The sequence below is a fragment of the Lactuca virosa genome, chromosome 5, assembly GCF_052849685.1.
Source record: "Lactuca virosa cultivar CGN04683 chromosome 5, Lactuca_virosa_CGN04683_v6, whole genome shotgun sequence".
Lineage (NCBI taxonomy): Eukaryota > Viridiplantae > Streptophyta > Magnoliopsida > Asterales > Asteraceae > Lactuca > Lactuca virosa.
Window position 1 is genome coordinate 33,245,562 of NC_136430.1, and position 13,543 is coordinate 33,259,104.

Below are 13,543 nucleotides of genomic sequence, written 5' to 3' on the forward strand. Positions count from 1 at the left end.
TAAAATCCATAGAAATTTGTTCCCACTTCCACTGGGGAACCTCAAGTGGCTGCAGCTTGCCGTGCGGACGCTGGTGCTCAGCCTTAACCTTGCGACAGGTCAAGCACCTCTCAACAAACCATGCTACCTCCCTCTTCATACATGGCCACCAATAATCTTTCTTCAGGTCCAAATACATCTTAGTGGCCCCGGGATGGATCGAGAATCTCGATCTATGCGCCTCCTCCATCAGTATGACACGTGCCCCGCCCAAAAACGGCACCCAAATCCGACCCTGAAAGATCATAAGCCCACGACTATCGGTAACGAACTCAGATATCTGCCCAATCACCCGTTCTCTCTTGTGGTTCTCCGGTCTCACAGCCTCTGCCTGGGCCTCCCGAATGGTGTCCAACACCGGAGTTATCACCGTCAACCGCATACAAATGTCTCGAATCGGGGCACTCTCCGCCCTACGGCTTAGGGCATCAGCTACAATATTAGCTTTGCCCGGGTGGTACAGGATCTCGCAATCGTAATCCTTTACCACATCCAACCATCTCCTCTGGCGTATATTCAGGTTGGGCTGATCCATCAGGTACTTCAAACTCTTGTGGTCCGTGTATATGGTACAACGAACCCCATACAGATAGTGACGCCAGATCTTGAGAGTGAACACCACTGCCCCTAACTCCAGATCGTGGGTGGGATACCTCGTCTCATGAGGCTTCAGCTGCCTCGATGCATACGCTATCACATGCCCTCTCTGCATAAGCACCGCACCCAACCCCGATATCGATGCGTCGCAGTACACCACAAAATCCTCCATTCCCTCTGGAAGGGATAACACCGGGGCTTCGCACAACCTCTGGCGAAGAGTCTCAAACGAGGCCTGCTGCTCAGGACCCCAACTAAAAACCACGCCCTTTCGGGTCAACCTGGTGAGAGGAACGACAATCTTGGAGAAATCCTTGATAAATCTCCGATAATAGCCGGCCAAACCCAGAAAACTCCTGATCTCGGTGGGGGATTTCGGCACCTCCCAACTCATTACCGCCTCAATCTTGGCCGAATCGACCAATATCCCATTCTGGTTGACGAGATGCCCTAAGAACTGGACCTCTCGCAACCAGAAATCACATTTGGAGAATTTGGCGTACAACCTCTCCGATCTCAAAACCCCGAGGATTTCCCTAAAATGCTCCTCGTCCTGCTCTCGAGATCTCGAATACACCAGAATGTCATCAATGAACACAATTACCGATCGGTCCAACATCGGTTTGCACACCCTGTTCATGAGATCCATGAACGTTGCCGGTGCATTGGTGAGCCCGAAAGGCATCACTACAAACTCGTAATGCCCATAAAGAGTTCTGAACGCCGTCTTCTGGATATCCTCATTACGCACACTCATCTGATGATATCCAGACCTCAAGTCAATCTTGGAGAACCAAGACGCTCCCTGCAACTGATCGAACAGATCGTCGATCCTCGGTAAGGGGTAACGGTTCTTGACCGTCAACTTGTTCAACTCCCAGTAATCAATACACATCCGGTGTGAACCATCCTTTTTCTTGACAAAAAGGATCGGCGCTCCCTAAGGCGAGCTACTCGGTCGAATAAACCCCTTCCCCAGCAGCTCCTGAAGCTGCGAGGATAACTCCTGCATCTCTGGCGGCGCAAGGCGATAAGGCGCCTTGGCGATAGGCGCTGCTCCCGGAATCAAATCAATGCGGAACTCCACCTGCCTCTCTGGAGGCACACCCGACAACTCCTCGGGAAACACATCCGGGAACTCACGCACTATCGTCACATCATCAATCGATCTTGGCCCCTCGGCGGCCACTCGTGAATCCATCACATATGCCACAAACCCGCTTTAGCCCTGTTGTAGACTCCGCCTTGCTCTAGCAGCTGAACAAAATGCTGACCCAGAACGCGTACCCTCGCCGTATACCGTAAGTACTCCCCCACTAGGGTCTCGTATCGTCACCAACTGTCGCTCGCAGTCTATAACAGCCCCAAACCGGCTCAACCAATCCATGCCCACTATGACACACACGTCCCCCATCGCTATAGGAACCAGATCTATCGGGAACTCAACACCGAAGATCTCGAGTACACAACCTCGAATCACGTCCGTAGCATATACCGCTCGATCGTCAGCTATGGAAACCCGTAGCGGTCGACTCAACGCCTCCCGCTGGATACTGATGTGCTGACTAAACGCTAAAGACACAAATGACCGACTCGCACCCGAGTCAAATAACACCAGAGCAGGTACAGAATTCACAAGAAAAGTACCTACGCATATCATAATATAAGCACAAGATCTCAGCTGAGCATAAATAAATAAAGAATGCATACCTGCCACAACATCGGGCGCTGCGCGGACCTCCTCTGCTGTCAACTGGAAAGCTCTCCCGCGAGCCTTCGGTGCCTCGGCCTTCACTGGCCGAACCTCGGTAGCCCTAGCAGCAGGTGCAGATCCCTGTGCTGATCCCTGATGTAACTGCGGGCACTCGGCCTTCCGATGGCCAGTCTGGTTACAATGAAAGCAAACCTTAAATCCCTTGGGGCAATCATTGGCGATATGCCCCTCCTTGCCACATTTGTAGCAAGCACCTGATCGACAGACCCCATCATGTCCCTTGCTGCACTTCCCACAAGTGCGGCCCTTCTGGCCTCCAGATCTCGTATCAGCGGACTTTGTCCGCTTGGCAGCCGGCTGTGCCTGCACCGGTCGCCTGTCCCTACTCTGAGACTCGGCCTCCTCCCTGGCCTGAGTCTCCAGCTCAATCTCCCTCTTACGGGCATTTTCCTGGAGCTCAGCAAATGTCCGGTATGACGAGTTCGACACGAACTCCTTGATGTCCCTCCTCAAAATGCTCAAGTACCGACTCATGCGTGCCTGCTCAGACGACACGTGCTCAGGGCAAAACATCGCCCTCTCATGAAACATCCCGTAATCACCGTCACAGACTCAGTTCCCTGCTTGAGGGACAAGAACTCATGGGCTAAACGTTCCCTCTCCACAGGGGGAACATACTCATCTCGAAACATCACGGTGAACCTCTCCCAGGTCACCGCGGTAAGCTCTGCTGTAGTGAAGTCTGTCGTCACAAGCTTCCAACAGTCCTTCGCTCCCAAGCGAAGCTGGTTCAGCGCAAACCGAACCCTCAGATGCTCCGGACATGAGCAGGTGTAGAAGCATCCCTCGATATCTGAAATCCACCTCATCGCAGCAATCGGGTCCTGCGTCCCATCAAACTCTGGTGGCTTCGTGTTGCTGAACTCCCGGTACAGCAACGAGTCACCCCCTTGCGGCCTGGCAGCAGCGACGGCTGCGGTGGCCGCAGCAAAAGCAGCATCAGTAAGAGCAGCGTACCGCTCATCAAAAGTCTCGATCAATGTGGTCTTGATAGACCCGAACATCTCAGGTATCTCAGCTCGAATGGCCGCAGCCACCTCCTCGTGAATCAACCTACGGATCTCCTCATCGCTGGTACCACTGGTACCACTGCCTCCTGGGTGGTGGCGTGTCCCAACCATGATGTCTCTGAAATACAACACAAAAGAAATCAGAGATTCGCTCGAGTATACTCGCACTCGATACTCAACCCTACTTGTTCTTTAGTACCCTAAGGATTCTTACTTGGGCTGCGCACCGATCCGGTGTCTACAGTAGTAAGGGCCCTATACTACCGTCCACACCGCATCAGCATTCACCCCAAGTCCTCCTCCTTGGATCCCAGATCACAAGTACTCTACATCTCGCTAGCATAGGCTACCCTTCGGTAGACCTCTCATAATCTCCTCACTGCTACCTACTCACTCTCAAGCATCTCATAGCAGCAGAAACCTTGCTAGGCTAAGGCATCACAAATCAGGCCACTCTTGTCCTAATATGAGTACCTAGCCTACTCTAGCATGCATAACATATCATACATATCTCATAACACATAATGTAAGGGTATTTTGGGAAATCACCGTTCGGGCGCTGGCTGATCGTACACACTGCTTCCTTCTGCTTTTCTCAAATTATTTTACTTCCTTAGAAAAATTGTTTATTTTGTGAAAAACTTCCTCAAACCCTCAGTTTGAGTTCAGATACGCCCGAAGGTGCATCCGAATCTCTCAAACCAAGGCTCTGATACCAACTTGTAACAACGTAAATTTCCAAAACAATTTTTCATTTTTAAATCATACTTTTAATCATAAACAATATCAAACTATAATGTATTCAATGTCATCTCAAATAACAACTCCCAAGATCTCAATGAAAATAAAACTCCATCTGTGTGTACGGTCATGTCGGCGCCTTCCCGCGATCCTCACTGGTACCTGAAACACATAACACACAACATGGTAAGCATAAATGCTTAGTGAGTTCCCCAAAATACCACATACGCACGTACGCCACTCGAGGCTATAAGAACTTCCGGTCTCTGTGTCTCAGGGGACTTCCGTCCCATAACTCTGTTAGACCTTCCGACCCTACCTGTAATGACCTTCCGGTCCATATCACTCTGACCTTCCGGTCCATATCCTCTTGACCTTCCGGCCCACATCATATCACATACATATCACATAACAACATACAGTACATACACATCATAGCATACAAGACCTTCCGGTCACACATAGGTACCTTTCCAGGTACAGTATAGTGAGAAGACTCACCTCGGGTAACTCGGATAATCTCGCACACGGAAACACTGATCTAGTCCCCGCCTAAACACATAAACGGTATTCTCGAATAAATAATGGCTCTCAAGGACTAGATTACATCCTTTCCTACAATCCCACAGAAGGGTAAAAGACCATTTTACCCCTCCCTGACCCAAAAGTCCAAATGTTGACCAAAACCCTAAAAGTCAACGAAAGTCAACAGGGGTAGTACGCGGCGCGTACCAACTCTTGTACGCGGGGCGTACTCCGGTGATCCAGAATCGGGGTCTCAGACCCTTACGCTGCGCGTATTGAGATTTACGCCCAGCGTAAGTCTCAGTTTCATGCATTCAGGGATTTTGGTCTTAAACGGTTAAGACATAAACTCAAACTCCAAATCTGACTTCTCTAAGACCACTTAATCCATAAAGTCGAGACCTTTAAGCCTTTGCATGGCTGTAAAGGTCCCTAATCACTTTAACACCTTTCCTTCTTCCTCATAAAGTCTAGATCTCATGCATGGCTCAATATTCACGTCCAAGATTGGATTTTTATGAACCTACAACTCATTTTACTCTGAAATGTGGCAGATCTAGGCTTATGGAGACCATTTGCTCATAAAGTCTCCACCTTGGGACCAAAAACCTTAAAAATTGGTCCAAGAAGCACAAATCACAAATGACAAGGAAAGCTTTGAGCTTTTTACCTCAGAAGGAAGCTCCAACCTCTGAAGAACTCGGATCTACTCTTGTCCACCAACTTCTAGCTCCTACAATGGCCTCCCCTTCTCCTTCACCACCTTGAAATGGCACTTTGAAGCTTAGAACACACACACACAAGCTAGGAACGAAGGGTATCTCTCTATTAGGGTTTCACTCTCTGAAATGGTGGCTGAGAATAAGGCCTTAACATTCCTTTTATAGTGCACAAGCCACAATTTAGGGTTTGCATATGGGCCGGTTACGCCCGACGTAACCTTGGGTACGCCCAGCGTACCTAGGCGAGTCCGCGTCCAACTTAAGCGCATGAGTACGCGCAACGTACTCTTCAGTACGCCCAGCGTACTCATTTGCCTAATATTTCCTTTAAGGGCCAAACTTGCCAACTTGGAACAGAAGAAGGGTATAAGAGATGTACCTGAATTTCGGGATGTTACAGTTGATGTACACACATGTTCTTCAACAATTTTGCAACGTAATCATCGACAAGCAAACAAATAATGTAGCGTGTAACTAACCCGTTCATCAAATTTTGTTTGGAATACTGCAGGCTCCTCAAAACTGATGTTATTCCATAGATCTTCATTATTCACTTCTTCAACAAATACCTCTGTAGGTTCTCGGTTCGTAAACACATGTTGCTCCAGTGCATGTAGTTGTTTCAACACCTCCTTTAGGCTGGGTTTTCCACTGCGCCCACCTCTACCATGAGAGCGACCACTAGACGACATACTAGACGAAGATTCGTCTTGTCTCCTAAAATGGTCCCGTACTGGGGATGGAACTGATTTCCGTTCACCATATACATACTCTTGAAATGACATATAATAAAAAGATGTCATCTCATCATCACTCGGTGACATTTTATTTCTTGGTGGTTGTCCCTCCTAAAAAATTGAACATATTAAAAATGCATATAAAAGTATAATAATGAATTTTATTAATAATTAAAAAAAAATTATAAACCTGTATCTTTGAAAAAATCTTGTTCACATCAACCCATTTCAATTTTTTTGTCCCGCTCCATCGTTTCATCCGAGGCATGTCTCTATTTTTTCTCAATACAAATTCACAGGTACGAACAGCCGGAAGCATCTCATATATCCATATCTACAATTTTTACAATTATAGTAATAAAAGTTAAAATTAAAATAACTAACATAACAATCAAACCATTTAAATATAAGTAAATTTTTATACCCTAATTGGAGCCGTAAATCTTGAGACGTGTATTTTAAAGTTTGACGACGCTCAGGAAGTGATAAATATTTATTTATCTTGTTCCATGTATCCTCAAGGTCATCATACGTAAAATCCCATAAATAGCTACCCCAAGCGAAACTAACAAAACAAAAAAAAATTAGTTATAATATAAACTAGAAAAGGACAGGCGGCTCCGCCGCTTTTTAAAGTTGCCAAAGTTGGGTAAATATAGTGGCAAAATTCTAAAAGAGGTTTTTTTGTGTTTTTTAATCAAAATGTAAAAGTTTTGACTACAATGACGAAAAATGTCAAATTCATTAAAGCTTTGTGGCAAAAACACCAAAATGTAAAACTTTTTACTGTAAGGACTAAAAGTGCCAAAGTCACTAAAGATTTGTGGCAAAAACCTAAAGTCATAAAAACTTAATCAAAACATAAAAATGTAAAAGTTTTGATTTTAGGGACAAAAAATGTCAAATGAACCAAACATTTGTGGCAAAAACCTAAAATCAAAAAATTTACTGTTACTAAGATCCTTTGGATTTATATATATATATATATATATATATATATATATATATATATATATATATATATATATATATATATATATAATTAACATTAATAATATAAAACTTTCAAAGTAAAAAAAAAATACCTGTTCCAAACATCCAAATTCTCAGCAAAAAAAAACCAACCTTGTGGCACGCGATCATTTATTTCTTTTCCCAAAAAACATTCACATAAAATGTAAATCAAACATACTCTAACTGCATCGGCATCGTCAACTTCTAAGAATGGTTGATTTAAAATAAAACTTTTCAGGTCGCCGATATTCACCGAACTATTTGTATGGTTCGGAAATAGCCGCTCACGCAATAAACATCTTTTTTTACTACTAACTATTTTTTCTGACAATTTTTTCCCGATGTTTTTTGGATACTCCGCAAATTTCAACCCGGTTATCAAACAAAACTCTTCCGGCCCATATACCATTTTCGTATCGCCTACTCTAAAATATAACCGTTTTATTTCATCTAGAGATAAAACAGCGTCCGACCGTATCTGATGAAGGAATATTTTGTGGAACAGCAATCCGTCCCCTTGTAAACGAGGGACGTCCAACAAGTGAGCAAATAATGTATCTCTAAATATATCACGTCTCACACCATCTAACACTTCAAATATTTCTCATATGTTACACCCCGATCCTTTTAAGTTTACAATAGCTTTCACATCGAAATTATTATAATTATGCTGCAAAAAACACAATAACATATTAGAAAACTAAACAACTATTTCATTTTAAAATATATGATTATTAAATGTAATAATAACATAAACAATAATAACAATGCAAATACAAATATTTAATAAATAATTTATATATTTACGCTAAAAAACAATAACATACTATAACAATTTTTCAACTTAAACGGCAACTATATAAACAATTTTTCAAGTTATACGACAAATATACAAACGATTTTTATCTTTCTAATTATATCAAATAACATTTTCTAACCATATAAACAAACAAATGTTCAACTAAAACGACAACTAAATTAACAATTTTTCAACTTATACGACAAATATACAAACAATTTTTAACTTTCAAATTATATAAAATAACATATTCTAACCATGCTATATCAATTTATCAACTTAAACCACTAACCAAACATACTGTAAACATTATTCTAACAATTTATTTAATTAATAACTTCAAAAAATAAGCATATTCTAACCATTTTACTAAATGTACAACTACCCGATGCACACTCTACGCAGTCTCTACTTGTACATTCATACAACCACTAACAAAATAACATTTAAAGTTCAAGTTTACTAATAACAAATATTAAAACTATCAAATACAACAAAATTACCCTATCACAAACAATATAATTTCTTTTTTTTACACTAACTAATACAATAAATAATAAAATAATAGACATATACTAAATAAATGTTAATTAAAACATAAAAAGAGTTAAAATCTAACCATATTTTCGGGGTTGTTGAAGTAATAGTTCATTTTTTTCAAGAAATCGTCAAAAGGAATCCCCGAGAGAGAGAGTTTTTCTATATTGAAGAGTGAAAAATGAGGAAAAAAAATCGTTTTATAGATTTTCAGAATGAAAATCGCAGATGAACAGTTCAAATCGCAGATGTACTTTTCCATCTACGAATGTACAAGTACCTAAAGCACAACTGTGCTTTAAGTACTTGTACATTTGCAGATGGAAAGCCAAAATCGCAGATGGGGCATTTCCATCTGCGAATTTAGAGGTTATTTTTGCAATTTCTATTTTTTTTGGCTAAATTTGTAAGGTAATTAATGTATTTGGCTAATTTTGTAATTTTCTCTAAAAAATATGGCTAAACTTCTCCTTTTATAAAAAAAAAAATAAATAAATAAAAAATAATAATAAAAATTGTATGGTCCATTCCCAAGTCCAATTTACGATCAGGCCCGTCCCACAGTTTTTGCTGAACTATATAATACATCAAAATCTACAATTTGCAAAAAAAGGTGGTATTTGTTTTTTGCTAAAAATGGCTTCGCCCGGGTTCGAACCGGAGACCTTCAGTGTGTTAGACTGACGTGATAACCAGCTACACCACGAAACCTTTTTTGAAGTTACAACTAAACTATATGAATTAAAAGGTTTCAAAAAAGCAAAAAGTAATCAAGTAGGGACGGGATTTTATTGGTTCTATGTTTCTTAGAAATTCAGTTTTGGTTCGATGCATGTGTCATGTGTGACGTGTCTACCTTGAACGTCATTTTTGACGCTTGCTTGAAAAGTTCGAAGGCTCTACCATCAGTCAATATTAATATTCTTTTGTATTTCTAACTAATTTTATTTTGAGGGTTTTTAAAAATAAAGTTTAATTTTTTATTAAAACCCATTACCAAATATTTGTAATCCTTTGTGGTTAACTGTTTTTATTTTGCTTAAATGAAACAGTTCTTATACCGTTTTAATATTTTTTTAGTTAAAAAAAACACCCACCCAAACCCCACCCCTCATTTTGAAATACAAACGACGTCTCCTCTGTTTTCCATCTACCTCCTTCTCCTTCTAGACATCCTTCCGTTTGTTTTGAACATTCTGGCCATTTTAGTGAAATCCCCCAAAAAGAATTTGACCATTTCAAATTATTCATTTATTTGTAATAATGGTCTTTGTGGCAATCTTGAAGGCATAAAATTCCAAGTTCCCAGTCTAAAGGAAGGTTGCAAAAACGTGTTTTCCTTCTACTTATATGTTTTCTATTGCTGATATTTTCAGTTATACCCTTTAGAATATTTTATTTAGAAAGACCTATATATATATATATACCATTTCTCCTCAAATCCCGCGCAACAAGTCGCCTTCAAAAAATTACAAGTTGTATTCATCATCATTGATCATTCAATCCTTAGCTCGACATTGCAAAAAGTTACGCCCAATTGACGGAATCAATGGATAGTTCAAGACAATCTTTGATTCCGAGCTATCTATACTCCAATTCGTTGAAAAATCGATTCGACTTCGAGAAATTGGCGGCAAATCAACAGAGTTCTTATGATACTTTGTTGCCCTCGCTTTCTGAATCACCGGATGTTGCGAGTAGAGGTTTTGTGGTACAGGCTCCTAGCGAGCCAGGTAAAATTAAGATGTTCTCGCCGGCGGCTTATGCAGCCTGTGCTGTTGGTGGTAGTTTGAGTTGCGGGAGCACTCACACCGGCATCACTCCGCTAGATGTCGTCAAATGTAATATGCAGGTCATTCTCCACCCGGCTCTTTTGATTGGATGTATGTGTACTTTTAAGGCTCGATATAATAAGACCTGTAGTGATTTGATCATGATTTAGTAGTGGAACTTATTGATCTTTGAATTTTATTTTTGTTTCTTCATTCATATGATGGTATTAGGTTTGGAAACCTTGCGATTAACTTGTGAAAGTGTGTAGATGTCTAGATTTGACTTCAATTTAGTTGTGGCTTCAGAAAACATAGAGCTAGATAGTCTTCTGTATTTCCTAATGTCTGTGAAACGAGTTAAACTCACACGAGACTAATAATTTCAAACATTTCGTGAATGGGGTTTAGCATATGTAATCAGTATTGTCATTTTGTCTATAGCTTGACAATTCAATGTGTATTTACAGATTGACCCTGCAAAGTACAAGAACATTTCATCAGGATTCGGGGTATTATTGAAGGAGCAAGGAATCAAAGGATTTTATAAGGGCTGGGCACCAACACTAGTTGGTTACAGTGCACAGGGTGCTTGCAAGTTTGGGTTTTATGAATACTTTAAGAAAACCTACTCTGACATTGCTGGCCCTGAGTATGCAACCAAGTATAAAACATTGATTTACCTTGCTGGTTCTGCATCAGCTGAAGTTATTGCCTGTGTTGCCCTTTGCCCTTTTGAAGCTGTTAAAGTTCGTGTTCAAACACAGCCTGGATTTGCCAAGGGCCTATCTGATGGTCTTCCAAAGATCATCAAGGCTGAAGGTGTTGCAGGGTATGAATTAACCACTCTACAAAACCAACTTTAAAATCTGAAAGGATTGATTTTCTGACTTGTCATATATTTTTATGTGTACAGACTATACAAGGGGCTAACTCCTCTTTTAGGCCGCCAAATTCCATGTGAGTTCATAATTAATTATAATACCCATTTTTTTAAATGCTCTTTTATGTCATTTTATATTTTCCAGCTAGTTTTTACTTTTTTACCAAGCATTATTTTTTTTATTCAAACATAGCCTTAATCAATGAATATTGAATGACATGTTTTGTAAGCATTAGCATAATGATCCATGAAACATATTGATTTTCAGACACAATGATGAAGTTTGGATCTTTTGAGACAATTGTGGAGATGGCATACAAGTATGCGATTCCTACACCAAAAGAGCAATGTAGCAAGAGTTTTCAGCTTGGAGTAAGCTTTGCTGGTGGTTATGCTGCTGGTATACTCTGTGCTGTGGTTTCTCACCCAGCTGACAATTTGGTCTCTTTCCTCAACAATTCCCAGGGTGCTACTGTTGGAGATGTCAGTATATCATTTCAACTTTAATGTTTTATTATTTAACTCTTCATGATCTGTTTGCATTAAGCTGTGATATAAGCATGCAGGCTGTTAAGAAGCTAGGCATGTGGGGCCTATTTACTCGTGGACTACCACTTCGTATTCTTATGATTGGAACTCTTACGGGTACACAATGGGGTATCTATGACGCCTTCAAAGTTTTCGTTGGGCTGTGAGTTTCTTCTTAAAAAACAACACAATCTAAACCATATTTTAAAAAGGAAGATTAAAACTCCCATCTTATCTGACTTTTGGCTTCTTTTCAGGCCGACTACTGGTGCTGCTCCTCCTGCAAACTAACCCGCCACGTGGCATGACAGAATTAAGCGATTTTGTATCTCAAAGGACAAAGAGAACGATTGGAATTCAATAAATAAATAGGTAGAAATGTTATATATATATACACGCTACTTTCGATTCTTAGTGAGTATATGCTTACAATTATAGGCAACAAAATAAGCACCATTTATGTGTAGTAACTTAAGTAATTGTGCACCTTTTGTAAAGGGACATTCTTTAGCTTGTAATCTGCTATTTCATAATAATATCATTGATTTTAGAAAGGCGAGGCGAAGGCTGCAAAGAAGTTGAACTTGTGTTAACTCTATGAGAATAAATGTTATGGGGTTCAGAGTTTTACAAAAAGAACGAAGTTTGAGCTTATAATAACTGGACTGGATTCCTTTTTGAGCTTCTTGATCCAAAGATTGGATATTTATGGAGTATGATTGGACAACCAAGCCCGGCCCATATGTATTTCTAGAGTTGAAATCGAATGCTTGATAGTTTTAGGGTTGAAATCAAATACGGAATCTTGATGTGATTGTACACATTATTACAAAATCAATAAACTTCTCTACTCCGTCTGTAGATGTACCACGATCACCCTAATCGTGTGCATTACCTAATCTTGTGATTGACAAAACAAAAATCTTGTGATTGACAAAACAAAGGGATTTTGGAAAACCAAATTATGTTTTCAAATTTGGAAGCACATATTTATCTCATGTCGTTAAAGAAAATTAGAATGTATCATTATCATTATATACAACCATGCATGTGAATACAAGATGACAACTATACAAGATTAGACAAGATGACAACTACATAATTGATAGTACACTGCAACATGAATCACATGTTTAATATATTTGCGTCATACTCGCATCCAAGTTTAAATTTCTTTATTCAACAATTTTTATAGAATTTTTATGTTACTGAAGCCTTCTAGTTAATGTTTCTCTATCGAACATAGTTTTCATAGATATTTTCAAGTTCATCAAGCTCTTAAACATTCTTTGGGCCAAGCTCCAGTGGCACAACAAAATTTGATTTACAAATTTCCTACACAAAATTTTGGATAAAAAAATATATTACAACTCAACCACAAGAAATACGGGTATAAAAACGTAAATGAAATGGTCATGGAAACCAAAAACGATGTTAAGGGAGGTTCATTTAAACCTAGGTGGTTGGATGAGGATATGTCAATTTCCTTCAAAATCGCTTTGACACTAGGTCCACTATATCAACTCACACTAGGTTCACACTCATGACTTGACCATGGATAATGAAAGGAAGTATTGAGATGGAGATGCGACATGAAACTAATAAAAGATGTAATGATTGGAAATATGTAACACCATAATTTTTCAAAAACAAGATAATCGAAGACATTTCTATTATTGTCTTTAACAATAAATCCAAAGACTGTTACGTCTTTCTAAAACTCCTACACTGTATTCATATCCAAACATTTTCTTTACCTGTTCTAATACCGTGTGTTATAAGATTCTCTGGGTTGTGCACATTTAAAACTCTAACTGTGTAAGCCTAGACCTAATGAATTTATAATTTTCATGCAAACATGAACGCAA

At 39.9% G+C, this 13,543-nt stretch overlaps 1 protein-coding gene and 1 non-coding gene across 3 annotated transcripts; one reads left to right on the forward strand and one right to left on the reverse strand.

Moving 5' to 3' along the window:
- Nucleotides 1-9,132: 9,132 nt before the first annotated feature.
- On the reverse strand, nucleotides 9,133-9,206 carry TRNAV-AAC (transfer RNA valine (anticodon AAC)). Its single transcript has one exon. It is a non-coding gene; the product is annotated as a tRNA-Val (tRNA).
- A 708-nt stretch (nucleotides 9,207-9,914) lies between these two features.
- Nucleotides 9,915-12,673, forward strand: LOC145110829 (mitochondrial phosphate carrier protein 3, mitochondrial-like). 2 transcript variants are annotated; one of them, XR_013710075.1, is made up of 7 exons: nucleotides 9,915-10,347; nucleotides 10,735-11,096; nucleotides 11,181-11,224; nucleotides 11,416-11,630; nucleotides 11,714-11,838; nucleotides 11,933-12,047; nucleotides 12,227-12,673. XR_013710075.1 is itself a non-coding variant. In XM_079047140.1 (6 exons), exons 1-6 carry the CDS (start codon nucleotides 10,045-10,047, stop codon nucleotides 11,964-11,966), a joined length of 1,083 nt encoding a protein of 360 aa, XP_078903266.1. In that variant the 5' UTR covers nucleotides 9,915-10,044; the 3' UTR covers nucleotides 11,967-12,185. The 2 variants fall into 2 exon arrangements, 1 of the variants encoding a protein (XP_078903266.1); XM_079047140.1 differs by lacking the exon at nucleotides 12,227-12,673 and having other exon boundaries at nucleotides 11,933-12,185.
- The last annotated feature ends 870 nt before the right edge of the window (nucleotides 12,674-13,543 follow it).

Excerpts from the sequence above, each read along its gene's own strand:
- LOC145110829 (XM_079047140.1), top strand. The coding sequence starts at position 10,045 with ATGGATAGTTCAAGACAATCTTTGATTCCGAGCTATCTATACTCCAAT. Across the intron at positions 11,225-11,415 it reads TTTAGGCCGCCAAATTCCAT|ACACAATGATGAAGTTTGGA; the intron begins GTGAGTTCATAA and ends ATTGATTTTCAG. Across the intron at positions 11,631-11,713 it reads AGGGTGCTACTGTTGGAGAT|GCTGTTAAGAAGCTAGGCAT; the intron begins GTCAGTATATCA and ends ATAAGCATGCAG.